The sequence below is a fragment of the Anneissia japonica genome, unplaced genomic scaffold (genome assembly GCF_011630105.1).
Source record: "Anneissia japonica isolate Jap-2015-1 unplaced genomic scaffold, ASM1163010v1 scaffold3798_len331662_cov138, whole genome shotgun sequence".
In the NCBI taxonomy this organism is placed as follows: domain Eukaryota; kingdom Metazoa; phylum Echinodermata; class Crinoidea; order Comatulida; family Comatulidae; genus Anneissia; species Anneissia japonica.
The window spans coordinates 134,031-153,728 of record NW_022746449.1 but is presented as its reverse complement, the minus strand read 5'-3'; the positions used below and the strand labels follow the sequence as shown (position 1 = coordinate 153,728).

The window sequence follows — 19,698 nt, the reverse complement described above, 5'->3', positions numbered from 1 at the left end:
TATTAAAAAAATTAAGGAGATACTTATGGGCAGTATATCTAGACGTACAATCATCATAATAGGGGCCTAATTGAAGTTGAAATGTGCTGTCCATATGACCTGTTATATGGTCTGAGCCAAAATATTATTCCAATTTCCACAGCCAACTTTTCTCTGAATATTAGTAATTTCTATCATAGTATACACATTTCCGTTGTTTAACAGGTGCATCTTGTTGGACGGGAAAGAATGAGACTGGAAAATGGTCAGAAACATCAGTTGCTATTATTCCTGATTCAGAGAAACTGGACGTTGGAAAGAATATTGTCAAAGAGAGTAGCCTGGGAATTTTCCATACGGGTGGGCTTAGTTATCACGGGCAAAACTGAGAAAGATGTACAAATTAATGAAGCCGTTTACTTTATGATTGTGCTTAATCATTAGAAAGTCAATGATAGAATCAGCATTATTATTGAATACTTACCCTTCAGCCTTGGGTTCGAAGAAGAATATGGAGATTATCAATAAATTTGCCAACATTTCCATTTATTTGGTGGTCTGTAAATGACCCCTTTGGTTCCTATTTCGCATATTTCAACAAATAAGAATTCAACATCAGGTTCCATAACACTGATATTTGGTATCGAAATCTTAATGACATACACAGAGCAACCCCACTTCCGTATTTGTGAGACCGGGAATTAGTGATAAGATACACATGGAAGTCTATACATAGATATAGGAGAAATGTGTAAGTCGTGATTCCGTGATGCCAATGATAACGTAATTTAGATCTAAAACATCAAGTACAGTGCAATTGAAAAAAAAAATGTTACCATACTTCTAGTATTATTAAAGTTGGTGTCATCTTGAGAGAAAAAAAATCGGTCCAAACAGAAGAAATCATCATTAAATGGGTCGTTACGTTGATCCTCATGCAAATCCTTGTGATAATGTTTGATTAAGCCTAGCATGAGAATGAGGTGATAGAGAATCTTTAGTAGTTGGGCCTAGATTTGAGTCTCTAACAGAGCTATACGATAAATGCAATGTCACAGACGTCCATGAAATATATTTTTCATAGTTTTCCCAATCATAAAAAGTGTATAATCACTACTGTAGATATAACTCGGAGAACTTCGATAGTGTCTAGCATACAATGTATGTATTATGGCGTAGTCTCAACCACTATCTGAAAGACAATTGTATATCTTTAGACTCAAAAGTTACCTCAGATATAATTGAAACAATTCATTGAATGTATTTTAATAATTAGCTACTACATTAGCATATGTATAATTCTTGTCAGCTTTAAAACCAAGATACTTGGTTAGTACTTTGAACAATTGAGTAGTAGAGTAGAATTAAGGTAGATTTTCTTTTTGCAAATGCAGTTTTTTTTTATCGCTTCTTTACCATTTGGTTTTTCATCTTAGATTAATCCATTTTTTCCCAACCAAGTGCCCTTCTGTAAGTGGTTCTAGTTGGTCAGGCAATATATTAGCAAATTAGTATTGGCGCAAATGTTTCTCCGGATTGGTGAGTTGCCGTGACATTCACCGGACGTCCGCTGTTGTCAGAGACAGTAGGATCATCCTACGTGACTGTACTCGTCGCATCAAGTGTAGCTCTATTAATGTTAAAGTATGTATCGTAGTAGTTTGTGATGTTTGTCGGGGCATGTGATATTCGGCGGTTCGACGTCTGAAATGTGCAGAAAAGCAACATTTCGATAGATTAACAAATAATAAGCAAGTAACATCGACAAGAAAAATTGGACGTCTATAACTTAAAGAAAATGAATGTGTTTACCTATTATCGTGAAATATACGTAACAGGAACTACTATTGCCAAACGAATCGGAGGCAGTAAATTTCACAGTGTATGGCGGGAATACTCGAAGATACTCGAAACTTATCACCTGATGTATAAGGGGAACTTTCCCACGTGACAGGCCCTTCACTATTGTCTTCAACTTCTGGTGGAGACCATTTGACTGTTGCGTAGGACAGACCATAATCAGTAACAATGCGATGGTACCCGTATATATAGTCGTAGTAATTAGAGAAAGTTCTAGGACAAGTTATTGACGGTGTTTTAGTGTCTAAAATAAGATAGAAGAACCTGAATTCTTTATTAGGCGTAGATAATAATCAATCGTTAAGGAGAATATGCTCTTTTCTGTTTGCATCCAAATGCTCCCTATCATAATTTAATTTTATTCTGTTTCATGTATTGCTGATATATGAAATACACGTATTTGAGAGAAATCTATATATTCATTTCTGTCAGATCGCAGACATTTTGTTGCCTGCTTATTTCGTAGCTACGACACTTCGGGTCTTGAAATGTTTGGGTTATGAAATATCAGCAGCCAGCAGAGTTACCAAAAGTCCGGGTCACAAAATGTAAACCATTCTAGTTGTTTATGTTCTGCACATGATATTTGCACCAAAATGTTAGTTAAGTTTCAATTTTATTTCGAATCAATTTAATAGACAATACAATCACAATTTTCACAAATTTCAAATAAAACCTAGGACCGTACAATACAATTAAGTATATACATACATTACAAATCAATATAAAAAAAATAATTAGTAACAGAGCCTATGTCTACAACAGCAATTTAAACTTATTTAGCATCACATGACACATATCTGGAATTACACATGCCTATTTGAAAATTACACATGCCTATTTGAAAATTAAAAGGCAGCACTCTGAGACTAACTTTGATGTTATTTATTTATCAATGCCAGCTTCATCAGGTGTGTGATGACAACATGCCTATTTGATAAAGCTGTTGCAACTGGTTTTGATTCTGTTTTTAAAACTGTACACCGACTTGAAGGTAGATTCAAGTAGAAGGCACAGTAACATAGCATGTGTCTACAACAGCAATTTAAACCTACTATTTAGAATCACATAAAATATCTTAGATTACACATTGATAAGGTTGTTGCAACTTATTTCGTTTCTGGTTTTAAAACTGTACGCCGACTTTTTAAAGTATACACAAAATAACGTTACGTCATAAGTAACAAATATTTTACTGGTATTGCATCTTCTTGGTCGTCTTAATATCTTTCTAAGTGCATTGTATATCATGGTTGTAGAGACATTAAATTGTTAACATTGTAGTCGCACTATAACGCCGCATAATGCATATGATGACAGTAAGATAAATCTTACTGACAGCAAATAAATCTTTGATATTTACAAAAATTTTGTTAAATTTCCTGGATAGACATAACGGTAGAAAAAAAAGTTGTTAAGGGAGTGGTGAAAAAGATGCTCAGTTGTACTAATTTGTCTAAAAATTAAATTAAAATACATTTGTAGTCCACCAGCTACTCATTACCGTCTAAAAATTAAATTAAAACAACGTATTGATATTTGTATAAAAACATAATAGACAGAGGTTTTTACGGTATAGTCTATTCGATTGATGTGATTTAGAGTAAAGTGTGGTAACTAAAGAATATAGCTACTAATTTTACCAATTAAACACACATTCTTCGAATTTCCTTGACAATCGAATTGCAGATTACAGTAAAATTCGCTACTAATTAAATTTACCTTCGACGGTGATTTTGATCACACATTTCCCTTTGTTCCAAGCCAAGTCTGTCACCAAGTATTCAATGAAAGTTGTTCCAACAGGAAAAGTTCCACTTTGTGCCAGAGTGAAAGACTTGCCATTTAGTAAAGAATTAGTCTTAACACGGGTGTCATTTGAAAAGTAATGAACAACTGCAACATTGTCACTAATCATGATGTCCCAAGATACGAGTGCCGAGGTTGTTTCTATATGAGATGGACATTCAACTGATGGACTCTCCAAATCTAAAATCAATGTAAAAATATTAACAGTACTTCTATTTTAATTGTTTACATAATGCTAAATACAATAAGCAACAATTATTTGTTTTAGGAATTTATTTTTATTTTATATTATGATTAACGTTTTTCAGATTGAAATAAAGTTTGCTTTATAATTGTTCATTATCCATTATCTAAAAAAATATATTTAGAATAACCTTTTATTATGTTATGTTTGTTATGTTATTATGTTATTTTATTTGTTATGTTACATTATAGTGTATGCATATATAAACTACCCAATTTGCCAACCTTCGACGGTTATGAAGAATGAGCAATTTCCCACATTTCCAGCGACGTCGATTGCAGTGTATGTGATCTGATAGGCAACATTACTGAGGCGAAACACGTCACCAGGACTGTAATTTGAAGTAACAGATACTACAATACCGCTGTTGTCGGTAGCATTTGCTGGCGGCCAATATAGCTGAGCAAATATGGAGCCTCTGTCTGTGGACACTGACCAAGCAGAATTGGATTCTCTTGAAGCAAAGTTACTTGATTGTGACGGACAGTTTACAACAGGGCTTTCATTATCTATGAATAAAATAAAAAATTATCTTCAGAGGTAGGCCTATATTAGCCAACAAAGCACCAGTTATGACAAAAGTATTGTATTGAATAATGAATATATGTCAAAGGAAGGCAAGGAAGCTAAACTTAAAGATTTGTGTAATAATATTTGAATATAGACATTCTTAAGCGAATTTCTTTAGAGTATTAACAAAATTTAAGTATATTTTTTTTTAGAAAAATATACCCGTATAGTATTTTGGCGCGCCAACAAAAATAAGGTCATGTTTAATACGGGTCTTGACAAACCTACAAGAGGTCACTTTTTAGTAGGCCTACCTAAATACAACCCCATTACTATGTTACCCAAGACTATCAGGAGACTCAAGTTCGAATCCCGGATGGGGCAGTCAATTTACTCGCAAATAAATCCATTTTATATTGTAATACAAGTACCGGTACAATTCTCTCATATGTGAGGTCTAACCACGAAATGAGACACATTGTTGGTGAAATCATATTGAGATATTCACAAAAATAGGTCAAAGTCAAATTTTTATTTTTATTTTAATGTTTTGGAATAACTTGGTACTTATATTTTATAAGTGAATTTTCTTACTAAAACAGTGTTTTCTGAGGATATTCTGTAGTTCTATCCCATTAGTTGTACAGGTTATTTTATCTTTGAGGCAGATTTTCTCAAAGCGTGGTTATCATACACTTAAATTTTAAAAGTTCACATCTCTAGATCTACTTAGCCTAGGGAAGCCATTCAAAGACCAAATTTAAGCTTATAGTGTCATATACCCAAATATAATATAAACTCAATTTTTGATTTTCTAACCATGAGACTCATTTTGTGGTATATTATAATTACAGTAGGGCCTATATGTGGCAAAGACAAGCCAAACCAGTCACTCGTCGCAAATCGTGTTTCAGAGGAAATGGCCAAAACATGCTGGAATGTCAAATTTTAAAAAATCTATTTTATTGCACTAAACTAACCTTTATATATCTACACATCATTCTATGCTGTTATTTTCCCCATTTTCAATGTTAAAACAATACTGTCCGATGTCCGATTTGAATGATTTTTTTTACCATTTTATAGCTATTATTTTACTCTCTAACAACGTATTAATAACTCAAAATCGATTTTTGCGACGAGTGACTGGTTTGGTTTGTCTTTGCCACATATTGTTATATTTTGAGTAGCATAAGTGTGATACTACTAAATCAAAAAAATATCAAAAACAACCTGAGCAATATTTTAATGGAAAGACACCTTACCAATGACAGTTACATTGAAGAGGCATTCCGCTTCTTTTAGGTATACATCTTGTACCCAGTATCGCAGAGTATAAACCGTGGGTTTTCCATCTTTCATTTCAAATCTGTGTATTGGCGTGTGCGACTGTTTCCTCGCTTTAATAGTTGTAACACTGGACGGCCATGGACTTGACCACCAGACGTCTGAGTAATTTTTTCCTGAGTCTGTATCTACAACTATGTCGTCTGGACAATAGTAAAGTTGTGGGTAATCTGGTTTTAATTCAAATGAAAAAAAATAAATAAATTAGCATCTGTTTGCACGTCACTAAATGGCTGGTTGCAACTAATAGGGCTAACGCTAAATGAGGATGCATTTCATATCATCATGTCTGCCTTACCAAACGGAATACAATGGCTTACTTATCCAGGTTCTGTCGTTTTCTTAAGTAAACTCTTCTAAAATATGAAAAATTAAATTTATTACAAATATTTGTATTTTTGATGATAATTTTTATATCTAGAAAAGTGTTGGTATTGATATCGCCTAAATTGAAATATAGCGGAAATATCAAAATAAGGCACTGAATCAGATTCCCTATACACAGACCAGCCACGATTGTACGCGTCATTTTAAACTACGAATAGCTTGTATAGGCCCACTGTAAATATGGATGGTAATGATGATGCTGATGCTGATGACGATAAAGTATTTGATTATAATAACATTTATTATTTAAATTCAATTTCTTGAAATAGTACCGTAGAAAACAAATCTTACCACAAGTTGATTCATCGAGACCATCTTCGCAGTCATTGTTCCCATTACAATACAAGGCTAATGGAAGGCAAATACTGCCTATTCCGCAGTCAAATTGTTTTTCTCTACAAGGTCTTGTCTCTATAGATAATAATAATGATAATTATTGTGGCTTTATAGTGGACATATTTTGTAGAAACCTAATGTGCTTAGCATTATGCAAAATGAACAGCGAGGGATAGGCTACCTCCACCCTCAAAACCAACCGCTACCGCTGCGCTTATTCGCCCCTGTCTGTGAATATACACCAACATAGAATGAAAAGATAGAAATCCACCTTTAACAGGCAAACACCGGGGCTAAAGTTGAATTCAAAATTTTAGTAGTTAATTCGAATAACCGTGCGGTTAGCAGGGGCGCCGCAACCACAGCCATAACATCGGCGCAGGTTCGAACGGCACGTTCGCCTAAGCTTCTGTTTGTAACAAGTCCTCTCTGATAAGAAATATAAACCGTAGGCCTAGTGTACTCTTCGGCTCGTGTCACTATAAAGAACCATCATTCGAGACGAATAACCAAGTGTACTGGTACAGACGGCCCCTGAGATTTGCACCGGGTTACTGAGTAGCAAGACACGAAGGAACCCTTAGGAGAGAAGAAAGTTATAGATTTCCTAGTCCACATATCCAAGCGCTTTGTGTCCTTTTGCAAAAAGTGCTATATAAATTTACGTATAGATATTGAGATTTAGAAAAATATGAAGGACTTAATCTGAAACATCTTGTTAACATAGCGTGGCGTATCTAGAAATAATGACATTGGAGGTGGACTAATACTAGGCCTAACATAGGAGGTTAAATGGTTGGCTGGCAAAAATACATGATATGTGGTAAATTTTAATTACTTGAGCTTATTTTGTTTATGGTCACCAAATTGCCATAACGAAGAGGAGCCTGAGCGGTGCAAGTTTGTGTTTGGACGGATTCGCGCACCCCTCCACCCCCATGATATACCGTCGGCCTACCGTAGACACACTACTGATTTTAAAAGTGTGTTTTATCCAGGCAATTGCAGTATAATAGGCTACTTACGGCACATTTCAACGTTTTCATCAGACCCATCCGAGCAATCCGTGTTAGCATCACATTGCAATGAAACTGGAATACATTCATCATTATCGCACTGAAATTCTGCCCTGTTACATATTGTTTCTGGAAAACACAATGCAACATAATAAAACTATGCTATATCTTGCATTTATAATAACTGTCGTCAATCTAAATCATTAGATAATAAACCATCTGCAGTTACAATGAGGTAAAATGTTTTAAAGATTTTATAGAACTAACATTTACTGATGAACAAATTATGGAGAAATATATAAGTTTAATGATATATTTTTTTAAGGAATTATTAAATTGGTAAATAAATTTGAAATTTTGCTCTTATGATATTACAATACATTGTTGTTATATTAAGAAAAAAGATCCTTATAACAAAACATGGGTGTCCGGAATTAAATGCGAAATAACACATTAACTAACAAGTTACACGCTCTAAAACAGGAAACAGTTATGTGGTTCGCGACATACGGAACACAAAAGATATGGAATAAAATATGCCAAAAAATAGCAAAGGTCCAAGCCAGTGGATGGGAGAGCAAAATATGTGGGAAAACACCTACGACTGCCTGATCTTAATTAGGAAAGCGAGATGGCTATCTGAATCATATCTACCTGCGTTCAGAATACACCAACGCGCGAAGCCTATAGAGTCGTATATCCAGCCAACCAAAATTACACCTAAGCAACGCTTTCAATGGGCCCTCAATTTAACATGAAAGTTTTAAGTACGACTAAGTTACACGTACGTTTAAAACTCGAGCTTTGCGCTTTGCGGTGTTGCAGTGAGCGAATTGTGTTGTGTTGTGTTACTTTTTACTTGTGTTACTTTTTCTGATTTCAAAGTACGTTCTACACCTTTGTTTAAGCAACTTAATATTTTAGATGTATTTAAGTTGTATGATTTATATGTACTGAAGTTTGTATCAGATCTTTTTTTATTGTAGATTACCACATGCCATTGATATATATTTTATATTAGTAACACATTTGAAGAATACAAGATTTAACAACCCGTTTAATTTAATTATCCCAAAATTCCGCACATCACTTGCACAGTCTAGTGTAATTTATAATGGTACAAAACTCTGGAACAATCTACCCGAAGATATTAAAACACTCTCGTCAAGGACAAATTTTACTTTTAAAGCTAAACAATACCTATTAGCAATGTACGGTATGTCTTTTAATTATAAGAACATCTTTATTTATTTAGAGCTCTTTTCATGGCACATCAGTGATATTAAATTGTGTATTATTGTTTTTATTTGATGTTATTACTATTTCTAGGCCAAAACTTCATAAGCGAAAGCTTTTTTTTCGGTCTTTTTGTCTTACAATATTGTTTATTGAATGTATACTTTGATTTATGACAATAAAATATGAGTAAATTGGAATTTGATTTTCAGTCTTTAGTAGGCCTGCTTTATGTTGAATCATATACTCTACTTAGCCTCTATTTTGCTAGGCTATGTTAATAGTTTAGTATTAGTATCAATAAAAATTAATGAAATAATAGTTAGCGCGGTCTTATTTTATGGCTCTAATAATGTATACCATGCCTGAAAGTGGCGCTTTCCCATGGCGACAATCTTGTTTAATAGACATATTAAACTCTGCATTGTTCAGTCGCCTAATTTGCACTCTAATTTATGATGGTTAATGCGACGAAAACGTTGAGTTCTCGTGGTAGCCTGAATTCTAGGACGCAATTTGGCCCGAATCTGCGTTGTGCCGGTCGTACACGGAGATTACAGACCATACGTGGTTGCAGCTCTCCTTCGCCTCCTTACACATACACGACGAAATCTAAATTTAGTAGCATAGCTACGCGATCGATTGGTAGATTTACCATTATTCGGAGAAATAAACTTGAAAATAAACTAGCCTCCGTAAAGATTTTAAAGCAGCCATTGGGCTACATTATCGTTCCGCCGTGCCGCGCTGTGTGTACGTGGGACGGTTATAGCAAGGAGGACCTCCTTGATTATAGCAGCAGTAGCAAGTAATGAGTTCAGTTGAAATTTACTTCCGGAGTAATTTCGTTACACGTATTTACCGTGAGCTAAAACTTGCTCGAACGATCGACCACCCGCTGAGTGCTCAGCGCGATTACCCGGTGAAATAAACGGAATACGGTTGGCGTTTTTTTTGCACGAACGGGCCCTACGTCGTCGGGAAAATCGAAACTTCACTAATGTTTGATATGCCTTGTATGTTCATGGTCACAATGAGCATTAGTATCATATAAGCTCAGTAAACTTAGAATTCATGAGAAAGATTTTAATTAACCTACCTGTGGTATAGACAGATTTCCGCCAATTACCTCCACATATTTCTTTTGCGTTACCGCCACAATCCTTATTACATTCAGTTTCGGGTCTTTTGTAATATGGACTGCCGGTTGTGTATTCATCCATACATCGACAATAAACACCGTACTGTAATCCGGCGTAAGCATAGTGTAAATCGTAGCAATGTTGTATACACCAATCTATCGTCAAATCATCGTGACGTGGAACAGCTTCAGTCCAGCTGGTATCTTGAAAGCAACCTAAGTAGGTTCGGGCTGAAATAACAGAAACACAACAATAAAATATATCTTAGACATAAGGTTTTCCTAGGATATAATTAGAAAATAATAACAATAAAAAAAAAAAAAACATAAAAAAAACAACAAAAAAACAAACATATATACATAAAAAAAATTAACTTCAGTTAAGTTTTAAAATGAAAATTTAATTTGAAAATAACTCGATGCTAATATAATTCTGGCTGTTCTTCTAATCTATTATAAGCTGTTACTTATCATATATATATATATATATATATATACATAGACATATATATACATATACATTATTATATACACATACATTATTATATACATATACATATACACACATATACATATACGTACATATATATATATATATATATATACATATATATATATATACATATATATATATATTCCTTTATTCGTATGTATGTATATGCATATATATATGTATATATATACTGTATGTATATATATGTATATATATATGTATATATATGTGTATATATATGTATATGTATATAATGATATTTCAAATTTATCTGTATAAATCATTTGACTTATTTGTAGAGGCCTTCTTGCTCACTCTTTGTTCACGCTGTTTATTTATTCTAACTACACTATCTTACCTAACCTTTTCTGTTCCCTGATTTATACTATGTAACTTTTTCTACCCTCACTCCCTCGCCACTAAGGAAGGACTAGTGTTGTTCGAAAGCTCTGGTTCTATTTCTGGCTGTTTACTTAAATTTATTTTTAGCTGTTTAACAAATTTGTATCTCTACCAAGGTCCAGCCTTTGTTTCACACAACATTGTTGTTTTTCAGTAATTTGCTTTTTAATCATATCTTTAATCTAATCTGAAATAGAAAAAAAGTAGGAAAAATAAAAACCCTTACGAAAGACAGTTATATTGAAGAGACATTGCGCTTCGCTACGGTATACATCTTGTACCCAGTATCGCACAGTATGTACTGTGGATTTTCCATCTTTGATTTCAAATCTATCTCCTGGCGAGTTTGATTGTTCCCTTATCCTAATACTTGTATTACTGGACAGGCTTGGTTCTGTCCACCAGACTTCTGTGTAATTTCTTCCTTGACTTGTACCAACAGTAAAGTCGTCTGGACATCCGTTAAGTTGTGGAGAATCTAATATTAATTAAAATAAAATTTAAATTAGCATCTGTTTGCACGCGACTAAACCACTAGTTTGCAACCAACAACGCTAATGCGGAATGCGAGTAAATTTAAAGATCATGTCTGCCTTACAAAGGTGAATACAATGATCTAATTATCCAATTTTATCAGTCATTTTAACTTGCAGCCAGCTGTTGACGTTCACCCATTTTTGACCAAAACTAATTACTACAAGTGAAAAACAACCTTAAAAAACATATTTGTATATAAAACCACACACAACTAACTGGCCAACAATCGAGATAAAATTGAAATACAGAATAGAAATGCAAAAAAAAAAATTAAAAAAAAAAAGATTTATTGGTACCTAATGAGACTCCATGTCTCCCCAGCAATGGCAGTATAACGCGTGGTGTCTAACTATGAATAACTTGAATGATGAAGATAGAATGATATGATATCATAATTATAATAATTAAATTTAAGTTTCTTGTAATAAATATAGAACACAAATCTTACCACAAGTAGCTTCATCGAGACCATCTTCACAGTCGTTGTTCCCATTACAATACCAATTTAATGGAATGCAAATTCTGCCTTTCCCACAGTCGAACTGATTACCCCTACAAGGTTTTTTTACTGCAGAAGATGAAAAAAGTCTGTTTAAGGCATCCATATATTTAAAAAAAACAAAAAAAAACTCCATTAGGACTCACACCCAGCCAGAACCTCCATTAGGACTCACACCCGGCCAGAAATAAATCCTTAATTTCGTTTTTTAATTGGTATTATGATAATTAGATCGCAAAAATATATCTTATTGTATTTTTATAGCGGTTCAATTTTAGTTACTTATTGTATTCCTATTGGAAATTACAACAATTATTATTGTAAAATCATACTGTATTAACTGATATTGTCCTTGTGAAGGTCCATGATCATTTTGGAAAGTCGCTATATGAATCACATTATTATTATTATTATTGTTATTATTATTATTATTATTATTATTATTATTATTATTATTATTATTTAGGCTAAATCTGATACATCTCGTTAACAAAGCGTTTCATATCTATTAATTGACATTGGAGAAGACTGATGAGGGTGTGCGTTCATTGGAAGGGGATCGATATGATTAATTAAGGGGAAGTTATAGCTGGTAAAATAGATTATATGTGGTGATTTTTAATTACTTGAGCATATGTTTTTTAAGAAAGTGGGAGGGGTAGCCTGAGGATGCGCTTCCATTACCTACCTTAGACACGCCACTACTTCAGTGTTTTATCAAGGCAATTCAAGTTGAGGTAATACTTACGGCATATTTCAAATGTTTCATCAGACCCATCCGAGCAATCGGCATTACCATCACATTGCAATGAAATTGGAATGCACTCCTGATTATCGCACTGGAATTCTATCGAATTACATACTCTTTCTGGAAAATACAATCTAACTTCTGTATAAAAGCCATTCAATTTAGTAAACTTTATATAATGCAGCATTTATTAATTTCTCATAAACATAATCAAATCAAATATACAAAATATTTTTTATAAATTTTTGATGAAATTATAAACAATCATTGCAATTAATTTTCTGGCCCGAATTCGCCAAGCGGTGCGAAATTGCATAAAATCAGGTATCTTCGTTGATATTGGATGTTTCTGGCCTTGTATTAAGCTCATATCTCCATTTTGCGATCATGTTTACAAAACTCACTCTCATTTCTCATCAAATGGGCCGATTGTAACTACTGTTTAAGTAAAAATAGAATTACCAAGCTGCTGTTTAAGCAAAAAAATCAATTTGATTGGATAAGAGGTCTCGTCAGAACACCCATTTTTTAGAGATACTGGCCTGATTTAACACAATTCGACTAATGGAAATGAATAGACAGCAGTTTGAGATATCCAGTTAACTAGAGCTAGGGCAATGCAGAATAAAACCCCGCATTTTCTCAGCAAATACTTGCTTAAAACACACCGTTTTGTATGGAAAGTAAAAATATTTATTTCCTCATTGTTATGTATACGCATATTTAAGATTAAAGTTTGTTTTTATTACGATCAATTTAATTATGTTTCGAAATCTGCAGCGTAATTTATCCGACTTGGTATACTCGACCATTATTATACGGTATGTTATAGGCTAACCAATTTTATAAATTTGTGGTTAAATATAATTGTATGAAGGTTGAATTAAAGGTGACGAGAGTATATATACATTTGATTAGATAATAATGTATTTTATCTATTTGCGATTAGGACTACCATGCACTGTCTTTATTTCAACTACTTTCAAAGTAGATTAAGATCTTGTAGATTAAGATCGATTGATAACAGCTGTACGCACAAACATTAATTGTAATGATTATTCATGGAACAAAAGTCGTCAAGGCTCAAAATGACTTCATGACAATGATAATGATTGACCTACCTGTGTAATAGATGGACTTTCGCCAAGCACCACCACATATTTCTTGCGGCTTACCACTACAAACCGTATTGCATTCATGTTCTGGTCTTCGATAAAACTCTAAATATATACCCATACACTGACAAAAAACACCACCCTGCAATCCAGCGTACGGATAGCTTAAGTCGTAACAATGCTGTGTACACCAATCTATTGTCAAATTTTCGTATTTTGGGACAGCTGAAGTCCAGGTGATATCGTCAAAACAGCCATGGTAGATACGAGCTATTTTGAAAAAAAAATACAGTATTAAAATATAAAAACCTAAATAAATTATAATAACAATAATAAGAATACCTTAATATGAACTGCTATGTTGTTGGAATTATTTCAAAGTAAAAGAAGAGAAAAATACATGAAAACCAACTCGACGTCAGTGAGACCCGAAGGGCTCAATGGTAAAAAACGAAGGTGATGTGTAAAGTTCTAAGCAATGCGCCATAGAACCAGTCAACATGGAATATCCACATCTTTGATATATGGTCTTTCCTTTGACAAAGTTTGAAGATCTTTCAAGCACGGATAGTGACCAAAGTGTTGGGCAGAAAATTCCCTGTACAGGAACATAAGGAAGACGAGATAGAAGAAGGAAAACATATTAAATAAAATTCAAAGGCTTTTTCTGCCAACAACTACATTTACTGTGTCTATTTGTAAATTCCTCACTGCCATAATGAGAAGTAATGTTGAAATTACTAAAACGTAAACAATCATTAATAGAAATGTAAAGTAAAAAATACATTGAAAAAATTAAATCATACTAAAGAAAAATTATGAAGTAAAAAAAAAAATCACCAAACCAACGCCAGTGTGACTAAAATAAGGCTGCAATGTTAATAACGGGGTTGATGTTGAGTGTTCTTACCATTAACGCAGAAAAAGGCAATAATATGGAATTTTTACACGTCGCAATTTACCAACTTGTCAAGGTTACACTTACTTTAATGTGCTTTGCATAATTGTGTAACCGACCAATTATAAGATACGTACCGGTACGCTATCGCCCCAATATATATCTGATTTTCAACACATGAGGTATATATTATATTACGCACATTCAAATTATGGAAAATGCTTGTCATTTTCAACAATTTCATGAAATTTTATTTGAGTTTCAAACCTTTAACTTTTATAAAGAATGAGCAATTTCCCACATTGCCAGCTTCATCAACTGCAGTGTACGTAATCTGATGAGGTACATTACTGACCGGAAATCCGTCACCAGGCCTGTAATTTGAAGAAACATTTACTGCAGTGCCACTGTTGTCAGTGGCATTTGCTGGAGACCAATACAATTGAACAGGTACATGTATGGAGCCTTTGGAAAACACTGTCCAAGAAGAGTTAGATTCTCTTGAAACAACGTTGTTCGATTGTGTTGGGCAAGTCACAACCGGACTTTCAGTGTCTATGGATAAAGAAAAAAAGAATCGACAACATAAACGCATGTATGAATGATGATCAATCCTGTATAAATGACATACATTTTAGTGATGATGGGAAAAGTTTTTTGTATTTATCACCCTCCCATATTTTGAACAATTTTAAGAGACAGCTAACAAAAACACTCTCATTTTAGGTGGAGGTCCGGACGTCGCCGACAATCAACCTCTCAGGATCCTCCTCAAGAGTATCATAACGTTTAGATAATTAGTATGAGAAGCCAAGTTGGCCAAATACTGCAAGTATTGCCACATATATACATTCTAAAGCATAATGATTATTACCGCGTCTTCACGTCTTTATAACTACGTTTTAGAAAGACATTTGTAAATGAAAGAACTGTCAGCCAATAATTTTTATGCTGACAAAGAATAAGGAAAAACCATGGCAAAATGTTGTGATAAATGTAGATATTCCTTATAGTCATGTATTGACTAATTTCAATGATTAATATACTTAATAATATGAATTATTCTATAATATTTAGTGAACATACGTCGTTGTATCAGCTGCATTCACTGAAGTGGTACGTTCCACTCACATTTTTCTCCGCTCCTTCCACCGTACATCGTTAAAGTACTTTAGGATAATGAAATTCTCACATGTGTTGCTTTTGTGGCATGGCAAGTCCTCGTCCAATATTTTAGTGTTAGTTAGAAATACTTTTTTACGATATTTTTATGAACATAAAGAGGAACAAAAAAAAAAACCACCAATAATGGTAAGACCCTAACAGAATGGTGCTGGAATACATTTCTTCTAGATCTGTGCACTCGCCAGGACGGTAAGTAGTCACAAACCTTTGGTCCTTACACAAATTAATATATAATGATGCGGTATTTTAAATAAGCATTAAGAAAGGTAATTAAGAAGACAATTAGAAATGAAATACTAAACACCGTTGAACTAATTCTAGAAAATATGTAGATACGATCAAGTTCAATCTCGGACGACAGAATAGATTATGACGATTAAATATGAGTACTCGTATATAAGCAATAAGCAATCTGCATAACATTACATACCAAAGACGGGGCCTAAAAGCAAATGCCTAAATGTGTGTGTGTAATACCTACCAATAACAGCAAACTGTAGAATACAATCATCTGTATTACCGGTTGGGTCTGTTGCTCTTACTGTAGTTTCGTATGGAGGAAAACTTCTTATTGGAAATACGTCACCAGATTTGTACGGAAAACTTGTGACATGCGGCATTCCGCTGTTATCAGTAGCATCCTCTGCCCATGTGATCGTGGCATTCGGGCTTCCTTCTTCAGTGGAGATCAGAATAACACCGTTTTCCATCTTATAGAAGTTAGATATATTCTTTGGACACACTTGTTTTGGTGGCTCGTTATCTACAATTAAAAGATGGCAAAATTGCATACGTTATCGAATTTGTGAATAAAAAAATTGTTAACGAATTAAATTGTTTTATTTAAATTTTAAATAATAATATCGGTTGTCTGTCTTGCAATGCTTTGGCCCAATATATTCTATAAAGAATAGGTACCGTATGCCATAAATCGTAAATTAATATAACAAATATTTAATGTCGTATTGCCTACACCAAAAGGAGCACAAATAAACCTACCAATAACAGTTATTGTGAAGACACATTCACCCGTGTTTCCCGAATAATCGTCTGCCCAGTACCGTACCGTATAGACCGTGGAATTTCCGTCGACGAGGTAATAGTTCCAATCTGGCCAATGCGATGCTCCCCTATACTTGATTCCTCTATTATCGTATGCTTCCGGATGCCTCCAACTGACTTGCTTGTAATTTGTTCCCGGGTCTGTATTAACAGTTATGTCGTTTGGACATCCAACAAATTCTGGTAATTCAAGATCTGGTTCTAATACCAATAAATAACGTTACACAGAATGAATATCCTGTTGGCACATTAAAGAAACGTTGGTGGACAGCAAAGCTAGTTGCAGATCGTGTATACTAGGACAAACACTACCGTAACTGTTCCCTAATTCTTCGAAGTGAGGGAGAGTTTAAGTGAAGGGGCGTCAGCGGGCGCAATAAATATGTGATGGTTTTTAATTTCATGAGCTTATAATTTATGTTGGTCACCAAAATAATAATAGATAGGGGGAGCGTGATGGGCATAAGTTTTTGTTTAGACAGATGCGATCCCACCTACCGTAGATACGAAAGGTCTTTAAATCAAGACATCTTGAGGTAATACTTACGGCATATTTCAACCTTTTCATCAGACTCGTCTGAGCAATCCGTATTACCATCACATTGCAATGAAATTGGAATGCAATCCTGATTTTCGCACTGAAATTCTCTCGAATTACATACTCTTTCTGGAAAACGAAATGCAACTATAATAATGAAAGCGATTTAATATTTTAAACTCACATTTTTTGTCAATGCATTCCTTTACGCACGCCATCGTGGCGGGATTCAATATTTCGACATTAATTATGTCATAATCAGGAATGATGATGACATAATTAATGTCGAAATATTGAATCCCGACACGATTGCGTACATTTCGATACTTGGAGTATGTATCATATACTATATTATCTGAGATTAATCAGTGGACCCTTCGGCATTCCTTTACCATATACATAATAATCATTACATTATAATTACCACTGTTAACACTGCTGCCACTGTCACGGTCATCTGTAATTACAATGAGAAAAATGGTTTAAAGTTTTACTCGAAATAGGAGTACTGACATTTACTTTTGGGAACATATGGAAAAATACAAGAAAATAAGTTAAAGGATGAATGCTACATTTTTTAGGAAGTATTACTGATAAAGAAATATAAATTTCGCACTTCTGATATTGCAATACACTGTTATTACATTGAAAAAAAGGACAACCTTTAACGACATGATATAGTCTTAATGATATATGGTCTTAGATTGGAACAGAGTTTGAAGAAGACCCAAATACGGAAAGTGAACAAAGTGCCCACCAGAAAGCCTTTGTGCATAAACATAAGAAAATGGTATAGAAGAACCAAAATCAGAACAACAACGGAGACTTTATACAACGTCTGTTTGTAAAACTGAACATAGGGCTTTTTCTCATTGTCATAATGAGAATTGATGTTAGAACTGCCAAAACGTTTTAAACAATCATTAAAAATATAAAGTAAACAACAAACAAAACTAGAATCATACTAAAGAAAATAAATATGAATACTGACTCGACGTCATTGAGTCTAGAACTATGGCTGCAATGGTATTAGCCAAGGTAATATTGAGAGTCATCATCATTAACGCAGAAAAAGCCACTCATAAAGAATTTTACATGTCAAGTTTACCGACCTGCAAGGTTACATTTACTTCAAAATGCAAAAGCATAAACATCATGTAAGTATTTGGAACCGACCAATTTCATGATTCAATGTAAAGGTACTCTATTTCCCATATAAATATCTAATTTTATAATAAACAGTTTACACTATATTAAGCAAATTCAAATTATGAAAAAAATTGTTCTTTTTTTAAAAATTTCATTTAATTTATTTAGGCACATAATAACTATCAAACAACCTTTCTTGTCAGTTTCAAACCTTTCTTTAAAGCCAAGTTAAGACTATCAAATTTTTGACATACTTAAAAATGTTTATGATGACATTACATAATGACCACATATTTCATTTTATTTCATTTATTTGGTCCAAAGAACATTCAAAATGACAAACACAATATAACTAAAAGGACTGAACTGAATCACTGCAGTCTAGTGGCTCTCCAAGGCACATCATAACTATATGGGCATACAACAGTTTGTTGTCAAAGAAAGAACAAAACATGACTGTGACATACCTAAACGAGTTGTCGCTAAATGATAATTAGCATAATGTGGCAGTATTTTATTATATACCTTAGTACAGACAGGCAGGAGAATACGTTTACTCATGAGTTTAGCAATAGTAAGTGGATTCCGTTAAAGACCTTCATTTTAAAGCTTATAATGTGGAGAAAATAAATATGTCAATCATGACAATATATAGGCAACGTTATGATTATATGGGCATACAACAGTGTTTTTGTCAAATAAAATGTGATAGTGTGACAGGGCTTTAGTAGTCTAAAACATAATATTTCCAAACCTTCAACCGTTATAAAGATTGAACAATTTCCCACATTGCCAGCGTCATCAGTTGCGGTGTATGTGATCTGATAGGCAACATTACTGACCGGAAATACGTCACCAGGGTGGTAATTTGAAGAAACAGATACTATAGTACCACTGTTATCGGTGGCGCTTGCTGGTGACCAGTATAATTGAACAGGTGTGGAGTCAGTATCTGAAAACACCGTCCAAGAGGAGTGAGATGTTCGTACAACAAAATTGTAACTGTTAACGCGTGTTGGGCAATTTACAACAGGACTTTCAGTATCTATAATGAAAGAAAAACGAATCCTGATTACAATCCGACATCTACAGCGTGCTCACACCTTAAATGCTTATGAATGATGATAAAAATATTAATAAACGTGAAGGAGCAAGAAAGAAAACAATGGTAAGTTTTCTTTATAATAATTTACATTAAATGTGGCAA

At 33.8% G+C, this 19,698-nt stretch overlaps 1 protein-coding gene across 3 annotated transcripts in view; it reads right to left on the bottom strand.

The window, feature by feature from the left end:
- Window positions 1-1,153: 1,153 nt before the first annotated feature.
- LOC117120223 (hyalin-like) overlaps window positions 1,154-19,698 on the bottom strand; it is a 23,820-nt gene continuing 5,275 nt past the window's right edge. Inside the window, exons 5-22 of one of the 3 annotated variants that reach the window (XM_033265238.1) lie at window positions 19,246-19,536; window positions 17,767-17,799; window positions 17,352-17,471; window positions 16,742-17,005; window positions 16,224-16,505; window positions 14,825-15,112; window positions 13,666-13,929; window positions 12,545-12,664; window positions 11,746-11,865; window positions 10,987-11,238; window positions 9,824-10,096; window positions 7,498-7,617; window positions 6,428-6,547; window positions 5,668-5,919; window positions 4,117-4,401; window positions 3,562-3,828; window positions 1,792-2,083; window positions 1,154-1,171 (exon numbers count right to left, since the gene is read on the bottom strand). In XM_033265238.1, coding sequence (XP_033121129.1) covers window positions 1,824-2,083; window positions 3,562-3,828; window positions 4,117-4,401; window positions 5,668-5,919; window positions 6,428-6,547; window positions 7,498-7,617; window positions 9,824-10,096; window positions 10,987-11,238; window positions 11,746-11,865; window positions 12,545-12,664; window positions 13,666-13,929; window positions 14,825-15,112; window positions 16,224-16,505; window positions 16,742-17,005; window positions 17,352-17,471; window positions 17,767-17,799; window positions 19,246-19,536 — 3,611 coding nt within the window. In that variant the 3' untranslated portion in view covers window positions 1,154-1,171; window positions 1,792-1,823. Of the gene's footprint in view, window positions 1,172-1,601; window positions 1,684-1,791; window positions 2,084-3,561; window positions 3,829-4,116; window positions 4,402-5,667; window positions 5,920-6,427; window positions 6,548-7,497; window positions 7,618-9,823; window positions 10,097-10,986; window positions 11,239-11,745; window positions 11,866-12,544; window positions 12,665-13,665; window positions 13,930-14,824; window positions 15,113-16,223; window positions 16,506-16,741; window positions 17,006-17,351; window positions 17,472-17,766; window positions 17,800-19,245; window positions 19,537-19,698 lie in introns of those variants that run through there. The other 2 variants (XM_033265237.1, XM_033265239.1) reach the window with 2 other exon arrangements.